General features: G+C 40.7%; 1 protein-coding gene and 1 long non-coding RNA gene across 2 annotated transcripts in view; one reads left to right on the top strand and one right to left on the bottom strand.

Moving 5' to 3' along the window:
- Nucleotides 10–10,176, bottom strand: CCNH (cyclin H). Its single transcript, XM_021380991.1, has 9 exons — nt 9,917–10,176; nt 9,711–9,833; nt 7,652–7,725; nt 7,166–7,376; nt 6,726–6,889; nt 4,516–4,586; nt 2,612–2,723; nt 2,002–2,062; nt 10–181 (listed from the first exon to the last, which is right to left on the bottom strand). Exons 1-9 carry the CDS (start codon nt 10,031–10,033, stop codon nt 146–148), a joined length of 969 nt encoding a protein of 322 aa, XP_021236666.1. The 5' UTR covers nt 10,034–10,176; the 3' UTR covers nt 10–145.
- The window catches only part of LOC110389917, a 50,501-nt gene continuing 34,276 nt past the window's right edge, over nt 10,616–26,840 (top strand). Inside the window, exon 1 of the long non-coding RNA XR_002433445.1 lies at nt 10,616–12,421. This is a non-coding gene — a long non-coding RNA (uncharacterized LOC110389917). The remainder of the gene's footprint in view (nt 12,422–26,840) is intronic.

Below are 26,840 nucleotides of genomic sequence, written 5' to 3'. Positions count from 1 at the left end.
TACAATTAATTAAAATTTGAAATAAATGTTTTATTGCAAAGAAATTAAAAAGCGATGTAACAAGTACCTCATGCTTCAGCCTACAGAACCTTCAATAGGCAGGTTCACGCGTGTCACAGAACAGTACGTATTGCGGGAGTAGGATTCACAAGTCCACAAGGTCTTCATCAGTCCACTCTTCCTAAGGGAAGGAAAAAAAACAATGCCTTGAACAGTGTGACCAGTGAGTATGTTTTACAGTAAGGTAACGAAGCAATACAAAACTGTGCACATGGTAGTGCTGCATGTAGTAATATCTTTTACATCTGCTGGTTGAAGAGAATTCAAGTAATACACTTAACTTCACATTGATCTCTACACTGCACCTATTGCAAATAAATGACTTAAAAGCAAGTTTAAACTGATTTTAAAACATAGCGCTTTATTTACTTGTCAGGGATGCATTTCTGCCAAAATACTGGTGGAAAAGAAACACACTGATGACGGACAATACTTTTCTTGCACACTGACGACCTTCTTGCTCCTGACAACCAGGAGGAGACACTGTCGTTCCTAGTTAACATGTAAGACTAAGCTCCTACTAGAAATACAAATTCTTTCAAGTCCTACACCAAATGTATGTAGACCGCTCTGAAAATAATGCCTCCCATTTATTTCCACAGGAACTACAACAGATACAAAGAGCACAATAATGCTATTTGATAGAGAAAATTCTAAAATACGGATACAAAATACTGTTTTTCAACACAGTCACCACCATTAGCTGTGCATTTTCATGAGTGAAGAATAAGACACTGCCTGCCCTGCTTGTAACGATCTGCACCAGCAGAGGTGTCCATTGTTGTTGTTGCCATTGCTGAAACGCACCACCCACCACTTCACTGTGCTCACATCCACTGTCTGGTCTCCTTAAACATTCAGCAAGTAGTGATGAATGTCAGTAGATGCAATTTTTTCCACAAGAAGGAATGACTTCCCTTGCCCTGCAGGCCACCCCTTTTTTCATGCAGCCCAGGACGCAGTTGGCCTTCCAGGCTGCAGGTGCAGACTGTTGGCTCTTGTCAAGCATTTTGTTCACAAGGACTCCACATGGCTGCTCTCAATGAGTTCCCAGTCTGTACACATCTGGGACTGCCATGACTTAAGTGCAACACCTTGCACTTGGTCTTGCTGAATCTCATGAGGTTCCTGTGGGCCCATTTCTCAAGCTTTTCCAGGTCCCTCCCTTCTGTCGTATCAACTGTACTACTCAGCTTGGTGTCATCAGCAAATTTCCTGAGGGCACTGACAATCCCACTATCCAGATCATTGATACAGATTTTTAGAAGCACCCAGTCCAAGATGGACCTCTGGAGGCCACCAGTCATCACTGGCCTCCATCTGGACATAGAGCCACTGACCACAGTCCTCTGGATGTGACCATCCAACCAATTCTTTATCCATCTAACAGTCCACCTTTCAAATCCGTATTTCTCCAATTTAGAAATAAGAGTGCGGTGTGGGACAACGTCAAAGACCTCCCAGAAGTACAGGTAGAGGACATCAGTTGCTCTTCATCTATTCATGACATCACTCCCATCACAAAAGGCCAACAGAGGCCTCATCTGGAGTACCAGGTCCAGGTCCAGGCCTGGGGCCCTCAACACAAGAAAGGCTGGAGCACCTCTCCTGTAAATACAGGCTGAGGGAGCTAGGCATGTTCAGCCTAGAGGAAAGAAGACACTGGAGAGACCTCATCGTGGCTTTCCAATATTTTAAATGAGCTTATGATCATGAGGGAGACAGACTTTTTAAGTGAACTGGTAGTGAGAGGACAAGGGAAAATGGTTTACAAATAAAAGAGGGGAGATACAGATTAGGTGTTTTAAAAACTAAGTTGAAAAACATTCTGAGCAACTTGTGTAACAACATGAGAGGCAGAATTTTGTCTTAACAGATGTGTCAGTTTTGCCAGCTATTACCAAGTGGAAAAATAAATACTTGTACAATACATTAACTGACCTCGTCCATTTTAGGCTTTTTTGAGCTATATTCATCATCTTCACCACTTTTCCTCTTCTTCCTAATCCCCACACAGGAAAAAACGAGAAGCTTTAGTTACTTTTACAGGAAGATTCACTGTTTGGCCACAGTACTTTAGATCAGTTTATGAACAAATTTGTCACATCATTAAAAAAGAACTATCAAAATTTTAAATAACAGCCTACTGGAAGTTCACACTGGGTACTAAAATGAAAAGGGCAGACAGAAAATGTTAGCAAGTCCTTTACCTGCAACATCATTCTTAAGAAAGCATTAACTCTTTACAGAATTGGTTTTAATCACATAATTTGAAGACCATGATTCTCAAGACATATGAGATCATGTGTCCAGTTTTAGAAGCCACTCAGGATTCCAGTTTTGTGTTAAAAAATAAGCACTGCTAGAACTTATTTAGGCATTATTTACCTACCTGAACCTGAGAACCAAGAATTTGAACCGACATTCTTATGTTTATGTTGACATGTTTTCATTTTCATTCATTGAAAGACCAGTGTTAATTTATGTTTCCACGGCATTAAAAAAAAAAAAATGTGGAAATTTAACACATTACACAGCAGTATCTACTTACACATTAGTGTTAAGTGAAAGCTCCGGGCTGTGACACTTCTCTAACTTCTGTTTTAGAGCAGCAACTTCTTCAGGCCTTGGAAGTTCGTATTTCTTTATAAGATTTTTCATGCCTGCAGCGGCAACAACACAGCTCTAATCAAATTAGGTAATTCCTGTTTCACCCTGTGAACTACACAAGGTCAGTATCAATCAGTAATGTGGCTACTTTAATTGCTTATCCCTTGTATTTAAGCTTGAAATATTGTTTCATCGCCTCACGCTTCTGCTAGATTAAGAAAACACTTATTTTCTAAAACAGACTTCAAGAAGCTATAAGGCAAGTATTACCAACAGTTGAGAGAGAAAGCTTTCCAAACAAAATGCTTGCATTTGTCAAAGCAAGCATTAGGTGTTCCAGGTACTGACTTCTCCAGTTCACAAAACATTTGCTTATGAAACTTTCCATCTAACAGAGCTTTCCATCTAACTCTAGCTTCGGAGAGTCCAAGATTACAAACATACAACTTGACTATCATCTTACAGTAGTGGTTTAATTCTAAATAACATCAAGATACATCAGAAGCTCAGCACTAGGAACACACTAGAACAGGTTGTCAGTGGCACACATTTGGATTTCATCAAAGAAAATTACAGAATTTACATTACTCTGCTATCAAGTTTCAAACTAGGTAGGCAATTTTTGTATTCAGCACTGAACCTTATTAAGGATAAATAAAGAAAACAGTTTGTCTTGTAAGAAAGCAAATTAAACTTACAACTGCTACAGAAGAAACATGGATTTCTCTACCACCAGTTCTATGCAAAACAAATTATTTACAGACTTAGCATCTCCGCTGCTTCAAAGTGTTCTGCCTGTCATCCTGCGTTTAAAGAAGAGCAGCCTCTAGGGTAAAGCTATCTTTCACAATACTGCAAATGAAAGTTATGTGATCCCAGAGTTACCTCTGCATTGTACTACCAAAAACCAGAAGACTATGTTTGTTAGCAGGAAGAGAGAGGGAAAAACACCTCAAGCTTTATAAATTCAATTTGAATTGAAGACCTCTGTGACTAGTATTCACTACCGAAATCAGCCTAGTCAATGGGCTGGATTTTCATTTTTAAATACTAACACTCTCCCATTCTAAATACATGCCTTAGATCAGAACATTAAGAGAAGTGATTACTTAAAATTCCATACTCCGACCTTGTCATTTAATTAAAAGAGGTAATAACCAGGACACCATACTTCCATTGTCCTAACTAAACCAAACCATCCCACCATTCTTGATGTTTTATATAATGTATTTGCTTTGTTTTGCATTAGCAAACCTAAGCATCTTTTGAAATACCTTTATGGCTACAAAGTAAAGTGAGTTATATATCCTGGCAGATGACTTATCTCTTAGCTTACCAGTCATCCTCTAGTGGTAGAAGCTGTTATCTGCAAGCTATTGTCAGAAGCTGTACTCTCAAGTCAGTGACTAGAAATAAGCTATTTACCCGGACTTACACAAAAACAGTACCTAGTGTCCAAAACAGCTTTTCACTTTTGAATGCAAATCAGTTGCTAACATTTAATTCATTATAACATATACGATTTGAGAATTATCAGGGCGTCTGCCATTTTAATTTCATTTGTTTAACATCAAAGTTAACTCTTGGTGTCTTTGCCTCCTGCATCCATCTAGTAGGAAGTTCATTCTATTGCCAATGTTTTAATTGCCTTCTGGAAGCCCTGACGTGAAGAAAACCATCTGAAGCACGCTTTTTTACTTAAAGCTTTTGCTGTTTGAAAAAAGGTGTTGGGTTGTTTTTCTTCTTTTTGTCCCCCTCTTCAGAGTTATGTTTTTTCATGTATGTGTATACATATACATATCTACATATATGTATATTAATATGTAGATGTCAATATTTACTTACTTTTCATGCCCTCCAGTAGTTTGGCCAAGAATGTTCTGTTTTCTTTCAGCATAAAACATTCTGATAAATAACTGCAAAGCAAAACAAAAGAATAAACTCTTAAAACAAGGTGCTGTAATTATTTGTAACAGCTAGCATTAGTTAATAAAACATGTATTATTTGTAATTTCTATTTGCCAAAGCTATGTAAAACCTATATTCTGCAGCAGATGCTACAGAAGAGCACTCTTCATACAGATCAACTGACAGGAAAGCTTGCAAGATGAAACTGCTTCCTCTGGCAGTGAGCTTGACTGCTGAAAACAAATCCTAAGCGGTCACTCACAGAGCCTATGTGTACCCTCCTCTCAGATTCAAACTTCCTTTTGGTAAGAAACACAACACAGCAGAGGAACACTATTGCTAAGTATTTATCACATTCCAGTGTTAAAGAAAAGGAATTAAGATTAAGCTTCCTTTTAAGTGCACTTACGTAATGAGACACAATACTGAACACATGCTACGTGGCTTCTGAGTAAAAACATGAAATTTGGAGTGATTTCACTTTTAGCTTTAGCATTTGCTTTCTCACTTGCACTTCCAAACCTTAAAGGAAAATAAAACAAGCAAAAAAAAAATTGCACACTCCACCTGGCTAATACCACAAAATACACAAGCAGCAATCCTTGCCACCATCTACAAAAACAACTAGTTTTTTCCTTGCTGGAAAACAAAACTTGCAGATAAAATTCAAGGGTTGGTCTGTGTGAAATTATAATTTATTCAACCACATCAGTCACAGCTCTCAGTCTGAGGCACCAGCCACCATGAAGATGGTAACTGCTGTAAGCTGAGAGCTGTCCAGTTAATAACACCTACTCTTGTGCAACTTTAAGTGCATTTTTGCGCAGACATCGTAACTGAAGACAGTATTTGCAAAAGCACAGTTGCAATTCTTTTTCTTAAGTTGTAACTTTTTGAATACAAACACTGACACTGTGGGAGGAACAGATTTTCAAACTGCCAAAGCTCCTAACCCTAACCTGCCAATGCAAGGGTGCCTCCCCACATGCTCTCAAGATCTGTGCTGCAGCTTTTAACTTCTATGTGCAGCGGCTCAAGGTGATGTAAAAGAGTGACTGACAAGGTTACAGCAACTGTTGTGCAAACAGGTGACAAAGCCTCTTGCTTCTTGTAAAAACAAAACCTTAAGCAACACACTATTTACAGACTATTCTAGTTCTTTTCACATCCATGTTTCTCTGAGTTTTGGCATACATAGTACACAATATGCGCTCAGGAATTAGATGAACAAGTTACAATAACCACCAAAACCCTGGTACTGGTTCTGAGTACAGTGAAATCTTGAAGAGCATACTCCCAACACTGACTTGTTACTTTAGAAAGAGAGAAAAATATTTGGGATTTGTACAGGGCAGGTGGAAAATAAGTTACTTTAAACAGAATTGTTTTAATTTATTATCAGCCCTTCTGTCTGCAGCAGTTGCACTCTTGATGCAGAACACTCAAATGACGCATCACGTGGTTATAAAACTCCACATACATCAAATGTAAGTTATTGTATTTCGAAAGAAAAAAGGTTACTTCAGTCCTTCAGCAAATAAATCATATCTTTCAGCAATGATATCAAAGTATTTCATGATATCTTTGCAAATAGAGGTAGACAGACCACTGAGAAGAACAGTGCCTTAACATCAGTCAATTTCCATGGAAATTCAAAGCACAAGTACAGCACTTAGAGTTTCTGCAATCCTAGCAGCCATCAGTTCAGAATAATACTATTTGACTCCACAACCTTAGATGTCTCAGAAATCTAAAAAATCTTATTTTTTTTTCTTTCAACTATTCTTTATGTATTTCATACTCTCATTTCCTATTGTATTTCCAGCTTCTTTACTCCAATCTTCAAGATTGTTCAAAAGAAGTTCAAAAACCCCAGTCTGCTGTAATCAGTTAAAGCTGTCACTTTGGAAGAAGCAAAAATAATTCAAAGGAATATAAAAACCAGGCACCAACTAACAGTGTAACTCCAGCTTTCCAAAAATGAAAGAAAATTGTCACTACTGCTTTAGTTTTGAAGCACACTTAAAGAATGCAGCGGATTGTTAACTACGAAATAAATACTATTTCAAATAAATATTTCTATTAGTCAAGAATGTCTAGAGTTTTATACAAGACACAAAACTCTTCCAAGAAAGTGAAAACACTACCTTTCTATATTAATTCCTGCTCTTGAAGCACTAGATAGTATAGCAGCAAGAGCTATCTGTGAGGGGGTGAAGAGCAGATACGCATCTGTCAGTGCCACTCGACTAAGGAAGTCATCAGCTGTTTTCCTTAAAACTTCAGGATTCTCCAGCAATGGGTACCGAGTCTAGGAAACATTTAGGAAAGTTAAGTAGCTATTCTTTTTCCAGTTTGTGAGCTCAACACACAAAATTCAACAATTTTTTGTAAAGCAGAAGAGTAACAAGCCATCTCATTCCAAAAATAATATTTAAGGACCACAACAATACACAACTCCTTTCAAATATCTTCTGCCTATCACTTCAGAATCTACATCTTTATGAGGGTAGACACAAAAGGACAGAAGCCATGATATTTGCATTACATTAGCATATGAAGTATGCAGCAGATAAAACAGCATTACCTTCAAATCGATTAGAATTCCCTCAAATGGCCTGTATGGATTGTGTACAATAAGATGGAAGTTCAACTGCTGAATAAGTAGTAGTTCATATTCCAGTATCTGTTCAAGAGCTTTTTCTTGTCCAAGAAGGCTTTCTCGAAGGTTACCAACAAACTGTGCACTGGACACATTAAACTCATCTACTTTACAGGCTAAAAATGCACATGTTAGCCTTGAGTAGGTTGGGGGAAAGAAAAAAAAAGGCAAAAAATTCACATATGCAGCATCCACCTTTTTATCAAAAGTTCTGTGCAGATTTATTTATTTTAATTTTCGAACTACTATATTCAGAATATAATAAACTTTTCTAAGTGGAAACGGAAGGTGATCACACTTTGTCTTTATTTGCATTTAAGGTCTCTGATTTCCTTTCCTACTTTGTTCATATCTTAACAAATAAGGGTCATACTAATAGATACAGTAACTCATGATGTATCGATAACTCACATTATTATCCGAGGATGATACTCCATCACTGAGTTATTGAGATAAAAGCGTTTGAAATACATGCAAGCCGTTCCCTTAATTTTTAAAAAGAGAAGGAAAGAGTTAAATGTAGAAGTAAAAATGGATTAAGAAAAAATAATAATAAAAAATCACAAAACAGAGAAAGTCTGAATATATACTATTTGCATAAGATAAACAAACACATTAAAATTCACAGAATGCCATGTCATTCAAAGTCTAATTCATTTATGGATGCAAAAACCTTACAAAATAGCAGTTCGGTTACCTTTTCTGCCATTTTTAGATGTATATTCAAGAAGACAGCATGCAAAAAGTCTACAATACCTTCACAAGAATCTCATATTTAAATGAAATACTTCAGTCCATCAAGGCCAAGTTTCTAAGTTAACGTGAACTCCAGCAGAACGGATCAGGTATTTCCAAGCTATTACTTGCAAAGCATGACTCAGCACACACACCTTACAGAGGCCAATTCTCAAATACAAGAATGGGCTTCACAAAGCACATAACAGCAGCCTACTGTGACATGGCCAAAGTGCAAACAGACAAGATGCTCGCTGTTTTTATTATTCACCACAGCAGCCAAGAAGAGGGACTACTGGGGGGATGCCTCGTAAAAACAAACTTACAAATGAAGCACAGTTTAATTCCCTGCTTCAGCTCTAAGTACATCCTCCCTCCCTCCCTCCCAATGCACTCAAGCTAAGTCACTGCACATCTCATTTTTCTGCTCTGTAGATTCCTGCCTATATACATGCTTGAGCTCACTTGCTTTGCGCTAAAATGCACATCACCGCACAAAAAACATGTCATCAATTCAGTTCTAGGTTAGTTTCTATTGTCTGGAGAAGAGGAGGCTCAGGGGAGACCTCATTGCTCTCTATAACTACCTGAAGGGAGGTTGTAGTGAGCTGGGGGTCAGCCTCTTCTCTCTTGTAACTAGTGACAGGACAAGGGGGAATGGCTTCAAGTTGCGCCAGGGGAGATTTAGGCTGGACGTTAGGAAATACTACTTTTCTGAAAGAGTGCTCAGACGCTGGAATGGGCTGCCCAGGGAGGTGGTTGAGTCACCGTCCCTGGAGATGTTCAAGAAACGTTTAGATACAGCGTTGGAAGACATGGTTTAGTGGGGTTGTTGGTGGTAGGTGGATGGTTGGACTAGGTGATCTTGTAGGTCTTTTCCAACCTAGCTAATTCTATGATTCTATGATTCTATTCTCTGCCTACAGAAGAGAAAAGAAAAACGTTAAATGGTACCCATAAGCCAGCAGTATGCACTTGCAGCCTGGAAGACCAACAGTATCCTGAGCTGCATCAAAAGAGAAGTGGTCAGCAAGAAGAGATGCCTGTCCCGCTCTACTCCACCCTCATGAGGCCCCAGATGGAATAATGCATTCAGGCCTGGGGCCCCAAACTCAAGAAAGATGTGGAGCTTTTGAAGCAGGTCCAGAGGAGGGCCACAAAAGACACTCAGAGGATTGAGCCACCTCCCCTACACAGATAGACTGGAGCTGGGCTTGCTCAGTCTGGAGAATGCTCCAAGGAGACCTCAGTATGGCCTTCCAATACCTAAATGGAGCTTACTAGCAGGATGGGAACCAACTTTCCACATGGTCTATTAGCGACAGAACAAGGGGGAACAGTTTTAAACTGAAAGAAGAGAGATTCAGATTAGATGTCACGGGGAAATCTTTCACTGAGAGGGCAGTGAGGCCCTGGCACAGCTGTCCAGAGAAGCTGTGGGAGCCCCATCCCTGGAGGCGCTCAAGGCCAGGCTGGATGGGGCACTGGGCAGCCTGAGCTGGTGGGGGGGCAGCCTGGCCATGGCAGAGGGGTGGAGCTGCGTTGGCTTTGAGAGCCCTTCCAACCCAAACCATTCTACGATTCTATGAACACCTGCCACGAACTGGAAGGGCCCCACAAGGCACACCGAGCTCAACTCCTGAAGGACCACTAAGGAAATCACGCTGTTCCAGGATGGCAGAGCCGGGAGGAAGCAGGGGACACGGACACTTCGCGACAGAACGCTTCCGCTTACCACTACAGACCGCGGCATGGCAGGCTTGAAGACGGCACAGAAATCCAGCAGCCTCTTCTCGTAGTACTTGCATATCGCCAACTCCTCGTGGGCCTCGAGCAGGAAAGAGTCGCCCTGCTGCACCTGGGGGAAAGACGCCGACCTGAGGAGGCCCGGCCCGGGGCCGCCCCTCTCCAGCCCAGCCCAGCCCGCCCCCCGCGCCGCACCTTCCCGCTGGCCACCGCTTTGCTGCGAAATTTTCGGTTGGCATCAGCCCGGCTCCGCGCCAGCTCCTCCTCGCTGCGAAAGGTCCAGTACCGCCGCTGCGTGCTGCTGTAGAACATGGCTTCCCCGCCGCCAACAGGCCGCAACGATCGGGCCGGCACCACGCACACCGCGCGGCGCGGGGCGCGCTGGGAGCTGTAGTGCGGGAGTGCGGGGCGCGGAGCATGGCGGCCCTCAGGGGAGGGGAAAGATGGCGGCGGGAGCGTGGCTACGCACTCCTCGCTTCGTGGCGTGTGTGAGGACGGGACCAGGCTGCCCGGGTATCAAATGCGCCCCGAGCGGTTAAAGGGGGTAGAGGCGGTACGCGCGGGAGCGGAGCTAATGGTCTGCAGGTGTGGAGCGACGCAAAAAAGAAACAGAAATGTTAATCTGCTGATGGATCTTTCTGCAATGCGAAATGTGAGCTTTGACGCGTGAGGGAATTGGAGTCTGTCCTGGAGCGATCACAGCCTGAAATATATGCAGCTATAGGAAAACTCAGCAATGAGTAATCTACTTGTTCTTTTGATAATTACACACCTACAGGACTTGCTGCTGCCATAGTCAGACTTGCGTATTTATTTATTTGGTAACAATAACCACAAAATCACGGAATATCCCCAGTTGGAAGGGACCCATGGGGATCACCATGTCCAGCCCTGGGCTCCACATAGCACCACCGAAACCCAAGCTCTATGTCTGAGAGTGCTGTCCCAATGCTCCCTGCAGCTTGGGATTTTACCTACTGCCCTGGGCAGCCTGTTCCATGCCCACCGCCCTCTGGTGCAGACCCTTTCCCTAACCCCAACCTGTTCCTGTCCTGGCACAGCTCCATGCCATTCCCTCGGGCCCTGTTGCTGTCACAGAGAGCAGAGCTCAGCGCTGTTCTTCTTCTCCCCTCCTGATGCAGCTTCCTGATTTCTTTTTCCAAGCTTCTTAAAGCTGCTGTGAAGTGTGCTAGCATGCTAGTTCTAATGCATTTCAGTTTCATTTTCATCAGTGTAGCTATAAAACCATGTAATCTATCCACATCAAATAATAATACATTTAGGGGGGAAAAAATGAGGAATCATTTATGTAATGCCAAATGAAATCAATCTTCATGAGTTTTCAAAGAAATATTTGAGAACAAATGATCCTCTAGTGGTTCTTCTACTTCATTCTCCTACATAATGCCATGATTGATGTCATTATTGCTAAATTGTATCCTGTAAGTTGATGTATATTCGCCATTAATATCTCTATGAAAGGTGATTTAACAACTTGTCATATTAGCTAGTCCTGTCACTTTGCCAGTCATATGGTTCTGTCTGGTGTTTTACGTATTTCCCCCGAGCCCAATGGAAAAGGACTTGGGGGTACTGGTTGATGAAAAAATGATCTGAAAGTGTGTGCTTGCAACACAGAAGGTCAACAGTAACCTGGGCTGCATCAACAGAGGGGTGGCCAGCAGGGAGAGGGAGGGGGTTGTCTCTCATTTCTCTGCCCTCATGAGACCCCATCTGGAGTGCTGCATCCAGGGCTGGGATCTCCAGTGCAGGAAAGACGTGAAACTGTTGGGGCAGGTCCAGAGGAGGTGCTAGGATGCTCAGAGGACTCGGGCACCTCTCCTATGAAAAAAGGTTGAGGTAATTGTGCTTGTTTAGCTTGGAGAAGAAAAAGCTCCAGGGAGACCTCATTGTGGCCTTGCAGTACTTAACAGGAACATAAATGCAGGAGTGTGACTGACTTTTTACATGAGCAGATGGTGATAGTACAAGGGGGAATGGCTTTAAACTAAAAGAGGGGAGATTTAGGTTAGGTTTTAGGAGGAAATTATTTACTCAGAGGGTGGTGAGGCCCTGGCAGAGGTTGCCCCAAGATGCTGTGGGTGGCCCATCCCTGGAGGAATTCAAGGCCAGGTTGGGTGGGGCCCTGGACAGCTTGATCTGTTGGGGGTCAACCTGCCCACAGCAGGAGGTTGGTGAAACTGAGTGGGCTTTGAGGTCTGCAACTTTTTGTCAAGCCTTTCTTATATTATTTAAAAGGCATAGGTAATGTCATGGATAATATACAAAACCATGATCTCTTGGAATATCTAAAGGCAACTGAGGAGGACCAAAAAGTACCACATACACCACCTAAGATTAGGTTCATAAACCCTAGTTGTTTGCCCTGTAAAGTCTACTGTTGAAACATAAGTATTCATAAAACTTTTTGTCATGGTTTTATGATTTTTTGTTATCAGTTTTCCACATCATAACATCATGTAGTGCACTGGGAGTTAAACAGTTAATGCTCCAGTTCTAAGGATCGTCAGTAGAAAAGAAGAACTACGTACCCCAGAGGACTTTGCATTGTTCTGTTTTGTTTTCCATTCAGAGGGAAAGATAAAAACTGTACACAGATCACAAGACGTCCCTTTTTTTAATCTTCCGGTTCATCCGAGCAGCGTCTCTCTCCCTAGCCATCTCACCGCCAGCATTAGAGTAAGGCCTTTGTTTTTTTGGACACTCACTCTCATTTGATTTGATTTATTAGCCTCAATCTTAATTATATTGTATTATATTGTGTTATCTTGCATTCCGATATCTTTTTTTAGTAAATTAGCTTTCCTCCTCAGATCATTGCCGCTGTTTTGTTTTTAGGCCCATCTCCCTACCTTTTCTCCTTTCTCCTTTCCCCCTTCCTTGGGCATGGGTCTGTGGGTCCCCTTGCCCCATTAGTCATGGAACAAGGCCAGCCTGTAAATCATTGACACCTTTAAACTTTACTGTCTGTTGTGTCCTTAAAAAAACAAACAAACAAAAAAAAAACCCAACAGATGGAGGGTTGAGAATAGTTATTACAAGCATACAGCACTCAGCTGAGTTGTAAGGCTTATTTACAAAATACTTCTATGGAAATCATTACAATAATTGCAAGTGTGAGTCTTCTGATAAATATTTTTGACTAGCTATGTCTGCAGGGAAAGACCCTTATTTGTTTTTAAAAAAAAATACATCGCCATGCACTCATTTTGAATTAAATCACTAGAATGAGTTTTTATACATGTTTCTAATGGTAGCCCCTTATTACAGTAATGTAGGAAAAATATTGTAATCCACAAGCCAGAGAAGAGGATGTTGTTTCCTTGTTCAAGCCATAACCAAACATTTACCACCTCTAGAAGAGATCAGCTTAAACTTGAAAAATTATTGAGTTGTTTTTGAAGGAAAAAGTAATGTTTCCTGTAATGCAGTCAAGCTGACCTGGAATTAGAAACTACGACCATTTTTTCCTGACCTACCATCTTACATGGTACATGTCATTTATCTTCAGTTTCCTCATATTCCCGTTAAGGAATTAATTAACCTTATTTTTATTTTTTTTCAACAATTATAAATTTAAAGTGCTATACAGTGGCCTCTGAATGTTAAAGAATTATGCTGATTCTTTAAAGGAGTTATAAATTGAATTTAGTATTCAATGTTTTCACAATAAACCAAAGATGAGAAACATGCAAAAAAAATCAATGCTATATGTATTCTAAAACTCCGCAAGAGCTCAGAGGAGCTGTATTTCATCAAACAATAAAAGAAAAAGTATTTTGGATTATGCAAATGGTGAAAAAATGAAAGAAGTCTGTGATATAATGGTAAAATCATCTGCCTAGGTTTTAAAAAACTATCTAAATTTTAGTTCAGTGAAAGAACTGGAATTTTGTGAAGCTACTGCCAAGGAAAATTGTCTTCAGAGAGAAATATTTTCAGACTATTGTTGCCAATTGTATTTTCCTCATTTCAGGTTTTTTTCAGGTCCCTATCAGTTTAGAATCAAAGGTTTCTGTTTCCATTAAAATCAATGACACAACTCCTTGTGATTTCAAAGAGAGAGAATTCATTTGTCCCATGATTCTGCTGAGCCTAAGGATAGTTAATTTCCTATTAAGCCTAACCTCAAATATTAACTTTTGTTATTTAGCCTAGAACATGGTGATGATACATTCAGAGAAATAAACAGTTAATCTTGTTGATGTCCTTGGAGAGGATTAAAAGCCTGAAAGGGGGAAAAACACATCAGTTTATTACTAGATAATTTTAGTATTCACCATAGTTATTACTACTGAGAATTTGTCAGTAGTCCTGAATTTGGTGCTTCAAGTACTATGTTTTAGTCCTCAGTCTGTTGAATAAATGAATATAATATCATAGTGACTTCTACTTTACAGTCCTTGACTATCAGTTGTCCTAGTACTGAAATACTAGTTAAAACTAGATTCTCTCCTTTGTTGCTTTTGCCGTGTATTACTTTACTTTTTGTTTCATTTTACCAATACTGGTTGAGATTATTTTGTAGAAAGAGTGCTCATCTGTGTTTGCAAAATGTACTAGTCTTTCAAACAAGTAACAGATGGTAGTTATAAGTCATTTAATTTGAATATGCCTTAGATAAAGATTAGAATTCTTGGCAAAAACTCAAACATTAAGTAAGGGAAAAGGGAACAGAAACAACAGTTAGGAATCCCTGACCTTCACATTTTTTAAATCTCTGAGAAAGCCGTTTGCATTTTATAATATACAGCTTTAAAAGAACACTAACTGCATGGTCTCCAGGAAATCAGAATCGTGGGAGTAAAAATGAAATATGCTAAGGCATAGATGTTTGTTTATTCTTAAATTAAGGGCATCACATTCTTTTAGAGTGAGAACTGAAACCCTTCTGGGCAATCAGAATTATGTATTGCTTTTGATAAAGCACAGAACATCTGTTGAAGTCAGAGGAAGATTTGCCTAAGGACCAAGAGCCAAAGCTGGCTTTCATGTAGGAGAGTAGTTGTTATTTTTTGCCTTTCTTCAGTGACATGTCCTGAATTATTCATTGAGTAAGTATTGCTTCTTCCATCCCTTGTTTCTTGCTTTTCCAACTCTGTTCCTCTTCATGACCTTGCCTTGATGTTCTTGACCTTCCATTTCAATTTCTTCACAACTCTTTTCTTCCCACCCAATTCACTCCCAGTATGTCATCTCAGATGCATATAATTAAATTATTGATGCTGATGATAAATAATCATCACAGGATTTCTAAACTGAAACTGAGGAGAAACGGAGGTTTTGGACCTTTGCATTATTCATTGCAGCTGTCTTCATATTTGGACCACTGTTGTGGCATGTTGGCAAAGATTTATTTGCAACCAAGTGTGTTTGAAATGCTGTTTAAAAAGGAGAACTCTTGAGCACTACAGAATAAAAAATATCCTGAACACTACATCAACCGGACAAGAAAGCTGCTTCCAGGCAAGAGGATGTGTGTTGGACACCTCTCATCTGTGGGTTTTTTTTTTCAACCTTTCTAACACTGTCCTTAGGTTTTATGATCACGGACAACCAAGATGGCATCAGTAATGTTGTGTTTAGTTAGCACAGGCAAATATCACTTTTACAGATAAATCTGTGCACACAAGGTTCAGGTCTGAGCCTGATTTTTATCAGGATGTACTGTTCAGGGGCTTTGACTCACTTTAATTCAAGTGAAAAAGGCGCAAAGATAATGTTTGAAGCTAACTCCCCTAAATTTCAGGAGTATTTGCTTCTGAATTTGTTTCTGAGATCTTACTTCAAATTGGTATATGATTGCAAAGGAGTCTAGATGTGAATGGAAAGGACAGAGACAGTCTGCTCTCACTGCAAATCTGGGTACAGCCTGCAGAGACCCAAAAGATCTCTTTCCTGTCCTAAGGCATAAAATCACTGAAAATTAAAGTTACTTCATGTGATTTTGTAAAACTGGCATGCTAAATTTTAAGAAAGCCAGCTTCCAGCTCTTCAGGAAGTTAGTCAACAAAACCTCCTGGTTAACTGCCCTCAACATCATCAAGGACAAGGTGGCAGAGCAGAACTGTTAGATCATTAAGGAGGCCTTCTTCAGTCACCAAGCCACTCTCAATGGTGTTTGGAAAGTCATGGCAGTCAGGTGAAGTCCCTGGTGACTAGAAAAAGGGTAGGAAGGATGACCCAGGGAACTACCGACCTGTCAGGCTCACCTCTGTGTCAGGGAAGGTCATAAAACAGATCCTTCTGGAAGCTATGCTAGGGTACATGGAAGATAGGGAGGTGATACGAGACAACAAGCATGGCTTCACCGAAGGCAAATGCTGCTTGACCAATCTAGGGGCCTTCCACAATGACATAACTGCATCAATGGATAAGGAACAAGCCTCTGATGTCATCTATCTGGATTGCAGTGAGACCTTTGATATGGTCCCCCATAACAAACTTCTCTCTAAATTGGAAAGATATGGATTTGGTGGCTGGACCATTCAATGAACAAGGAACTGGTTGCAAGATCATACCCAGAGGGTAGTGATCAGTGGGTCAGTGTCCAGGTGGAGACAGTACAAGGGAAAATGGTTTAGAACTAAAGGAAAGGAGATTTAAATTAGATGTCAAGGAAATTTTTCACAGGGAGATGTGCTGGCACAGGCTGCCCAGAGAGGCTGTGGACGTCCCATTTCTAGAGATGTTCAGGACCAGGCTAGATGGGGTCTGGGCAGTCTGATCTAGTACTTGATTTAGTGATTGGCAACCCTGCAACATCAGAGGATGTTAGAACTAGATGATCTCTGAGGTCCCTGCCAACCCAATCCATTCTATGATTCTATGAAGATCAGTGATGAGTGGTGGCCCTCAAAGGCCTGTACTGGGACCAGTGCTCTTCAATATCTTCATCAGTGCCACTGACAATGGGATTGAATGCACCCTGAGCAAGTTTGTGGATGATTCCAAGCTGTTTGGTGTGGTTGACAGATCCAAGGGATGGGATGCCATCCAGAGAGACCTAGACAGGCTGAGCAGTGGGCCCAGGAGAACCTCATAATGTTCAACAAATCAGTATAACATCTTTCACCTTGCTTGTGGCAGCCCCCACTATCAATACAAGCTGGAAGATGAAATCATAGAATCATAGAATGGCTTGGATTGGAAGAGACCTCAAGGATCATCAAGCTCCAACACCCCTGCTGCAGGCAGGGCCACCAACCTCCATATCTAATACTAGACCAGGCTGCCCAGGGCCCCATCCAGCCTGGCCTTGAACACCTCCGGGGACGGGGCATCCACAGCCTCTCTGGACAGCCTGTTCCAGCATCTCACCACTCTCAGTAAAGAATTTAAAATGGTTGAACTCAGCCTTGCCAAAAAGGACTTGAGGATACTGGTGGATGCTAAGCTTGACATGAGCCAGCAATGTGCCCTCACAGCCCAGAAAGCCAACTGTATCCTGGGCTGCATCAAAAGAAGTGTGGCCAGCAGGGCAAGGGAGGTAATCCTGCCCCTCTACTCTGTGCTGGTGAGACCTCACTTAAAGTACTGTGTCCAGATGTGGAGTCCTCAGTACAGGGGAGACATGGACCTCTTGGAGCGCATCCAGAGGAGGGCCACAGAAATGATCCAAGGGGTGGAACACCTCTCCTATGAGGACAGGCTGAGAGATCTGAGGCTGTTCAGCCTGGAGAACAGAAGGCTCCAAGCTGGCCTGAGAGTGGCCTTTCAGTATCCAAAGGGGGGCTGTGAGAAAGAAGGGAACAGACTCTTTAGCGCGGTCTTTTGTGATAGTACAAAGGGAAATGGTTTCAAACTTAGAGAGAAAAGATTTAGATTGAATATATAATGAAGAGAAAGGTTTTTTATAATAAAGAACAGGTTGCCCGGAGACATTGTGGATACCCTGTGCCTGGAGACAGTAAAGGTCAGTCTGCACCAGGCTCTGAGCAAGCTGATCTATCTGTAGATGTGCCTGTTCATAGCAGGACAGTTGGATTAGATGGCCTTTAAAGGTCCCTTCCAATTCAAATGATTCTACAATTCTATTATTCTATTGTTCTCTGGTAGTATTTATTTGTCTGCTTTGAAAATTTCTTTTTCCTATGAAGGAGTACTGCTTTTGCAGTGTGTTTGAGACAAAGTGGACTGAGATACTAGATGGAGAATTCAAAAACCACCTCCCGATATCTGTGGCACTAAGACGTGATTTAGTGATGGGACTCTATGTCAAGCTGATGGCTGGACTTGATGAAGTTGAAGGTCTTTTCCAATCTGGCTAATTTCATGCTTCATTGACAGAGACATGGCCATTAACAGTTTAACCGCTTGTATTTAAACCATTTATGATATTTACTAATTTTACAGTTTCTTATAACCTATATTGTCTACATGGTAAGTGGGAATTTCATCAATTTTATCCACAACTGAGCTCATAAATGAAAATAAACTTTGAGATTAAAATTAAAAAAAAATTGTGGTGGTTTTTTGAGGTTGTTTTGTTTGTTTGTTTTTGAAATCTCATCTACTCTGAATCCTTTACTGAGAGACAAATCGTGATCTGTCATGGTCAGACTGGATCTCCATTTCCAATAACTGATAACTTTTTCTGCCATTTTGGAAATGTACTGCTACTTACTTATTGGGCTTGCTCTCTTCTTCCTCATCCTCTTGGATCGTTTTATTTATTTATTTATTTTTGTTAAAAGGCAGATGTTTAAGTGAGGAATACTGGAGATTAAATGTCTGTTTTTCCACAACACTCTTTCTTTCTTTCAAAATAAGGCACTTATCAGCCACTTGTCCTTTTTTTTTTTTTTTCCTCTAAAGATGAAGACAGGAATAGAAAATAAAAGATTTGTCAATCTCAGGACAGTGAATTTGGATACTGATTCGCTCCCAGCAGCTTATGGCCTTCCAACTAGTTGGATCAAATAATTCCTTCTGTTCTCCATTTTTGCCACAGTAGTGTTTTGACTGGTATATTCAATGTTTGTCTTTTGGCTCACAGGACCTTAGGAAAGAATGCTGTCCTAAGCAATGCAGAGTCTCACAGGCTAGTGCCACATGGCATCTCCATGGTCATTTAAGATACCATGACATATACTGTTCTGAGCGTTGTTTTTTGCTGAACTTATGGAAGTAAATTTTTTGCTGAGTTCATTGCAGTGTAGGTGGTTTTAGATGTTTTCTTTTCTTCAATGTAACTTTTTTATTGTGTTAGATTTGGCAAGAAAAACAGTTTCTTCTTTCTTGTCTATAGGATTAAGCTAAAATGAAAGAACTGGATCCCTGTTAAGCTAAAGTGCCTGAAACAACTATAACATAAAAGAGGCTGCCAAATGCTTTTAGACCTCTATTGCAAAGATACAAAGAAAATGAATGGAGGAGTTGAGAAATAAATGTTCCAAAATTGTTGGGCAAATCAGATGACACGAAATGTTATAGATGAAGTACTATTCTGACCTGTTCGCTGAAATACGCTATTAACTTAAGCCCATTAGGGAGGAATTTTCTGAGGGCTAAATAACTACTAACTGCACGTACAAGCTGTCTTGATTTGATAACCACTGACATAAGAACACATAAGGTTGCAAGAAATTGTATAGATCTTCCCTCTTGCTACACAAAAGTAACTCCCAGGCTGAAAGGGGTCTTGAGCTGTATGTAGTGAGAGGGTACCTGCTGTCTGGAACTGCTTTTGCACATCTTGAAATTTCACTGTGCTGCCTTGTGAGATATATGGGGGCAAACAGAGCAGAGGGCTATGGCAGTCTCTGACAAGCTTTGAGAACCCTTCAGCTGCAATGAATATGTTGGAATAGATTCTCCTCAAATTGGACTTTTCATAGGAAAGAAATCTTTATCTTTCTCAACAGACTGAATGTGAACAATTATATATTAGAGGTAAAAAAATTTCACAAGAGAATGTACGATTTTCTTTTGGCTCTGCAGAGGGAGATAAGTTGGCTGTAGCTCTTAAGTCTAAATGCCCTTGAATTGCTAACAGGACATTCTAAATACCATGGTCTTCTAAGTGTTTGTCTCCTCAGTATTAAATAATAAACAGTTTCAGTCTTCTTTCTTGAAAAACCTCCATCATATTTCACATGCTCAGAAAAGTCAGTGTCAGATTTTTTTCTCCCATTTTTTTCCTTGAATGTATGCCCTGCAGTTTGGGATGATTTTGTGACGGATGGAAAGCCAGCTCACCACTTGGAACTGAATATGTTCATTCATGATTTATTTTTGAAGGGGAAACAATGAGATTATTTTAATTAATCCAATAAAGATTTGTGGTGAAAAGGGGAATAATCTTTCAGTGGGATTCATCAGGCTTATACAACAGTCTTTTCTGTAACTAGTATGCTCAAGTGTTTTCGCTTGGATGATGAGGTATGTGTTAGACTATTACATTTGCATGAAACTGCAGCCTGGGTGTTCTTCAAATAGATTTCAAAAGGGTATTCATAGAATCACAGAATCATAAAATGGCCTGGGTTGAAAAGGACCATAATGATCATCTTGTTTCAACCCCCCCGCTGTGTGCAGGGTCAACAACCACTAGACCAGGCTGCCCAGAGCCACGTCCAGCCTGGCCTTGAATGCCTCCAGGGACGGGACATCCACAACCTCCTTGGGCAACCTGTTCCAGTGTGTCACCACACTCTGAGTGAAAAACGTCCTCCTAAATATCTAACCTAAATCTCCCTTGTCTTAGTTTAAAACCATTCTCCCTTGTCCTATCACTATCCACCCTCGTAAACAATTGTTCCTCCTCCTGTTTATACACTTCCTTCAAGTACTGGAAGGCCACAATGAGGTCTCCCAGGAGCCTTTTCTTTTCCAAGATAAACAAGCCCAGTTCCCTCAACCTTTCTTCATAGGAGAGGTGCTCCAGCCCTCTGATCATTTTGGTCGCCCTCCTCTGAACTCGTTCCAAGAGCTCTGCATCCTTCTTGTGCTGGGGGCCCCAGGCCTGGACGCAGTACTCCAGATGGGGCCTCACAAGAGCTGAGTAGAGGGGGACAATCCCCTCCCTCTCCCTGCTGGCCACTCCTCTTTTAATGCAGCCCAGAACATAGTTGGCCTTCTGGGCTGCCAGCAGACACTGCTGGCTCATGTCCAGCTTCTCATCCACCAGGACCCCCAAGTCCCTCTCCGCAGGGCTGCTCTCAAGGAGTTCTTCCCCCAGTCTATATAAATACCTGGGATTGCCCTGGCTCAAGTGCAGCACCTTGCATTTGGCCTTGTTGAACCTCATTAGGTTCTCGTGGGCCCACTTCTCCAGCCTGTCCAGGTCCCTCTGGATGGCTTCCCTTCCCCCTACTGTATTGACTGCACCTCTCAGCTTGTTGTCATCTGCAAACTTGCTGAGGGTGCACTCAATTCCATCGTCTATGTCACTGATAAAGATGTTGAAGAGCACCAGTCCCAAGACTGAGTCTCGTGGGACACCACTTGTGACCAGCCTCCATCCTGACATAGAACCATTGATCACAAGACTTTGGCTGCGACCAGCCAACCAGTTCTTAATCCATTGAACAGTCCATCCTTCAAATCCATACCTCTCCAATTTAGAGAGAAGGATATGGTGAGGGACTATGTCAAAGGTTTTGGAGAAGTCCAGGTAGATAACATGTATCGCCCTTCCCCAATCCACCGATGTCATCACTTCATCATAGAAGGCCACCAGACTGGTCAGGCATGATCTGCCCTTAGTGAAGCCATGCTGGCTGTCTTGGATCACCTCTTTGTCTCGTATGTGCCTTGACATGTCTTCTAGGAGGATCTGCTCCATGATCTTCCCAGGCACAGAGGTGAGGCTCACCTTCCTGCAGTTCTCCGGGTCATCCTTTCTCCCTTTCATAAAAGTGGGAGTCATGTTTCCCTTTCTCCAGTCACCAGGGACTTCACCAGACAGCCATGACTTTTCAAATATGACGGAGAGCGGCTAGGCAACCACATCAGCCATCTCTCTCAGAACCCTAGGATGGATATCACCTGGCCCCATGGACTTCCACACATTCAATTTCATGAGGAGGTCTCAGACTTGTTCCACTGTTACAGTGGGACAGAATCCGCTCCCTGCACCCTCACCTAGAGGTTCAGGGTCCTGGCAGACATGACCACCAGAGAAGACTGAGGCAAAGCACTCATTGAGTAACTCAGCTTTTTCTATATCTGAGGAAGCCAGCTCTCCATTATCTTTTATCAGAGGGGGAACACTCTCCTTGACTTATCTCCTCCTGCCTATGTACCTGTAGAACCCCATCTTGTTATCTTTCACATCCCTCATCAAGTTCAGCTCTATATGCACCTTGGCTTTCCTGATCTTATCTATACACACGTGGACAACTGCCCTGTATTCCTCCCAGGTTACACAACCCTGCTTCCACTTCCTGTACATTTCCCTCTTTTCCGTCAGTTTAAGCTGCAGGTTCTTGCTCAGCCACGTTGGTCGCCTGCCTCCTGAAAGTGCAAAATATAGTTCTGTAGAGTCATCTTCGCAAATACAAGATGCAAATTGTCTGGAAAGGTAGTTATTCCTTGCTAGGTAATTATCCCTTTGAAAACCTGAAAATGAACCAATGTCATGATGCTGCAAACTGGTGTGTCATTCTGAATATTATTATTTTGTGCTACCTAGCACACGTAAGTCTGGAACAGTTCCCAGTCTGAGGCTTTTCCAAACAGAATAATACAATACTGAGCAAAATAAAACAAAACAAAAGCATGATCCACTAAGACTCTGAAAGAAAGAAACAAGCAAAAAGTGAACATTCTGGTAGTCTTGCAGAGATGGTGATTATCTGAAATAAAGAGAACAGAAGTTCAAGGAGAAAAATGTCATAGACAGAAAACACTGCATGTCTGTAGAGGACAGGAGAACAGACTGAAACAGGAAAGGACACAGTTTAGATGTTAGCAGAAATACAGAATTGCTGTAGAAGTGCTTTGGTACTGAGTATCTGTCAGAAATGGAAGGTGAACAGGTGATTTTCACCTGGCCAGTCAGGTATGTGCTGAACACTTAACATTTTCTTCATTCCTATACTACTTGCCATGTAAACTGAGGTGATATGCTAGCGTTTTGTCTGCACAGCAGAAAAGAATTGTTTTACTAAGATTAGAGTTTATGAATGTTTTTATTCTCATTTTACATACATATACTGTATTAATGGAATATTCCTGATTTTAATGTAGTAATTAAATGAGTTAAGTTACATGATTGGAATATACTGTACATATCATTCTAGGTATTACCCACTTTTTCTTTTCCATAAAACAAAGTTGAACTTAAGTAGAGCATTCCTTTCAAATGTTAAGAGAGATGTTGATGGAATACACAATATGCCACCTACATGTCTGTGGTTCAAAACAATTGCAAAAAAAATGGGCTGACAGATTCTCCTGATATTAGGAGATAATCACATATTGACTCCAGACATTTAGTATATAGCTTGGGGGGAGAATATTGGAGGCATCATACTGAAGCCACTCCCCAGAACATTAAAGGAGTATGACCCATTTTTTGTATGAGGGAACTTAATTGGGAGATCAAGTTGTGCCTCATCTCAATTATGCATCAGAAGCTGTCCTCATTTTCATTTAAAGAAAAATCATGGTTTTGAGACAAAGGCTAGAAATGTCTGGATTTTTTGTAAATATATTTACAGCAACACAACAGTATCAATGGCGCTAGTGTAAATCACTGTGACACTAGTGCAAAGAAGTAAAAGGGAAATGTTGATGGCAGAGAACTCATACAGTTGATGACCTTTTAATTCTCATGTTAATGGGCTGTTCTTTTATCTGATGAAAAACATATTCACAAGATTGCATTGTTTTTCAATCTCCTGCTAGCTATATTATTTTCAATAAATTGAGATATAGAACATTGTTGAGTTTATTCTTGCTCTACAGAACTTTTAATTTTATCTTTTTTCTGAGAAGCAATCATCAAGTGCAACAATAAAAAATGTGGAGATGAATTTGTGCTTGGAAAAGCCCTTCTGAACCCATTATTCCTTGAATGCTTTAGGCTGTTATCTTCAAAATTAATCTTTCTGAAATATTTTTCTGCTTCTTAGGTACTGTGTTTCAGTTACACCAGCTGTAAAGTGTTGACATTACTGGAAGTCATAAGCACAGAGCAAATACAGACACTTCTCAACTGAAGTTCCTTTCATTTAATGTAAAAAGTCATTGCTATTCTAAGGTGTGTCCAGGGATATATTCCAAAGTTTACTTTTCCTCCCATCACTTCCTGAATTCAATAAGTAATGCAGAAGAATGGCAACAAACTGATTTTCCTCCTCTCACATGAATTAAATCTGTAAAGTCAAGATCATGACCCAAAAAAAAAAAAAAAAATTGTAACCAAAGCTGCAATGTATGGACCATCCTGTCGGCAATTCAAACCTGTCAAGTTTGAGCAGTTTAGCTATTCAGACGTTTTTTAAGAGACTATAATGTGGAAGAATTAGATGGATAAAAAGAGGCAGAAAGTCAGGATCCCTAACCAGTCTTGTTCTTGCAATCTAATTGCTCTTTTCAAATGCTGTTCAGTCACTGTACATATGTAAAACACAGCACTGGAAGGCAGAACAGCGTCAGTGCTTGTTACCAGGGGTGACTGTAAAATTATGCCACAAAAATACTTAGTCTCTGAAAGCTGGGAGCATCTTCTTTGTCTACAGATGTCATTTGCTGCTCATTACATGCCATTATGAACAGTTATTTTATCATCCTAAGTATTATACAGTTCATGTGCAATGCTTGCTGAAATCACTCAGTAATAAAAAGTCTAAATGTAGTCTGGCAGGCATTTTCCTATGCTGTTACAGAGGTCAGAGAAGTAGGATGTCTATATTGTGGATCCTATGGAATATTACTGCAGGGACTACCTAAAATCTCTTACTAATTGACTTCTACTGTCCACATGTATCCATTCAGCAATTCTGATTCTAATGGTGTTATTCTCTGTTCATTTCCCTCCTCTTGCTATCAATGCTTAAAGCAGTGAGAGGTTTGTTTGTTATGTTATTGTTGTTGTTTTTAAATAATGGAAAAGTAGCTATATTTAGTTATATAGCACATTATATGATGCCTTTTATGTGATGATTTCAGAATGCCACTCTAAAAATTATTTATGGTTCCATTACAACCCTGAACCAGGTCCTGGGATCTTTGTCATTGCCCCTCTTCTCCATCCTACATTTCGTCAACTGCTTGGACCTAGTACTCTGAGTGGAGGTTTGTCCTAAAATATATTGTCCTAAAATCCAGTAACCTGCTTTTCAGTCTGCATTTATTCATGGGCGCTTTAAGTGATTGGCTTTTTTGTCAGTGTGGATCATTCATCAGCTTTAGCAGGTCTTCTCTCTCATCCTTAGTCTATAGTTTTTAGGATATTAAAGGCATATACTTTCTATCTCTTAGATCATATAAACATACTCTCTGTTTACAAAGTACAGTACGATTTTCATTTGATCAGAACTGTATTTAGGGTCTAGGGCAACATCACCGCTTTAGGTAACATTTCCCTGCCTATGCTAGAAGAAGTGTTTGTTGTTTGGGTTGTTTTTTTTGTCCTGGCTGTGTTAGATCACAATCAGTCTAGGAAGACTGAAAGTCCTCAAATGCTGGTTTGGAGTTTTCCTTTTGCCTTGTCAGTTCCAGTGTGGACTCAAAACTCACAGAATCATAGAATTATGGACTCATTCTGGGTTGGAAGGGACCCACGAGGGTTACAACCTCCATTGTATAGCTAGAAAAGTGGTATGCAAGAGAATGCTTTACTCAAAACACTGTACTCTGTTGTCCATCCTTTTCATTTTCAAAAATGATATGCCTTTCCCATTTCGCTTTCTCCTAGTGTGCAGGGAATATAGTCAAGTCAGCAGAGAGCATAAATATATCTAACTGATAGACTTAGGTTGAGAAAGGAAAAATTGAATTTGGGTTTCTTGTTCTTGTGATTTGTTTATTTCACAAACAGATAGTAATGGTTGTTCCATTTGCAAAAACATTGTAGAAACTTCCAGTCACACTAGTCAAATAGGAAACTGGTCTGGTCCCAATGGTTGACCTCTTAGACATGGAAAAAATAGCAGGTATGATGACCATGATATTGTTAAGGTTTGTTTTTTTTTTTTTCCCCCGTAATTATGTTTTCCTTTGTAAAATCTTCATTACCAAGCATGATGATAGGAAAGAACAATTCCTGTATGGAACGTGTTTTCTGAAGATTCTATCAGTGTTTCTGTAAAGAAGTAATGGAGCATTTCTCTTACAAAGAAAGGTTAAGGAAGCTGGGCTTATTCAGACTGGAGAAGAAAGGGCTCCAGGAGGACATCATTGTGGCCTTCCAGTACATGAGGGAAGTTTATAACCAGGAGAAAAACCAAATTTTTACATGGTCTGATAGTGACAGGACAAGGGGGAATGGCTTTAAACTAAAAGAGGGGAGATTTAGGTTAGATTTAGGAGGAAATTCTTAGAGGGTGATGAGGCCCTGGCACAGGTTGCCCAGAGAAGCTGTGGGTGCCCCATCCTTGGAGGCACTCAAGGTCAGTTTGGATGGGGCCCTTAGCAGCATGAGCTGGTGAGTGGCATCCCTGCCCACAGCAGGAGGTTGGAACTGAGTGGGCTTTAATGTCTTCTAAACCAAGCCATTCTATGTTTCTATGACAGTTCAGTGGAAAAGAAGCCATGCAGTGAGACAGGGGAAAAACTTTAGAGACAGTGCTCTATTTTTCATTTTTCTAAAATTTTACAACAATACTCTTTACCGTTTCCTCATATTTTCCTAAAATCACACTTTAGTATTAGACAGCAATGAATGCCAGTGCTGGTACATTTCATGTTTCCTTGAGCACAAATCTTATCCAGATTGATGCTGTAAGATGGTAACACTAGGATGTCCCCAAGACTAGCTAGGCAGACAACTTGGAAGCTGTAATCTCATTCTTCTTTTTTTCTGCTGCTCTTTGGTCACCGAATTTTGGTCACAGAAAAGAAAAGAAAAAGAAAAGAAAAGAAAAGGAAAGGAAAGGAAAGGAAAGGAAAGGAAAGGAAAGGAAAGGAAAGGAAAGGAAAGGAAAGG

The sequence above is a fragment of the Numida meleagris genome, chromosome Z (genome assembly GCF_002078875.1).
Source record: "Numida meleagris isolate 19003 breed g44 Domestic line chromosome Z, NumMel1.0, whole genome shotgun sequence".
NCBI classification, from domain to species: domain Eukaryota; kingdom Metazoa; phylum Chordata; class Aves; order Galliformes; family Numididae; genus Numida; species Numida meleagris.
This window is presented reverse-complemented; position numbering and strand designations above follow the sequence as displayed.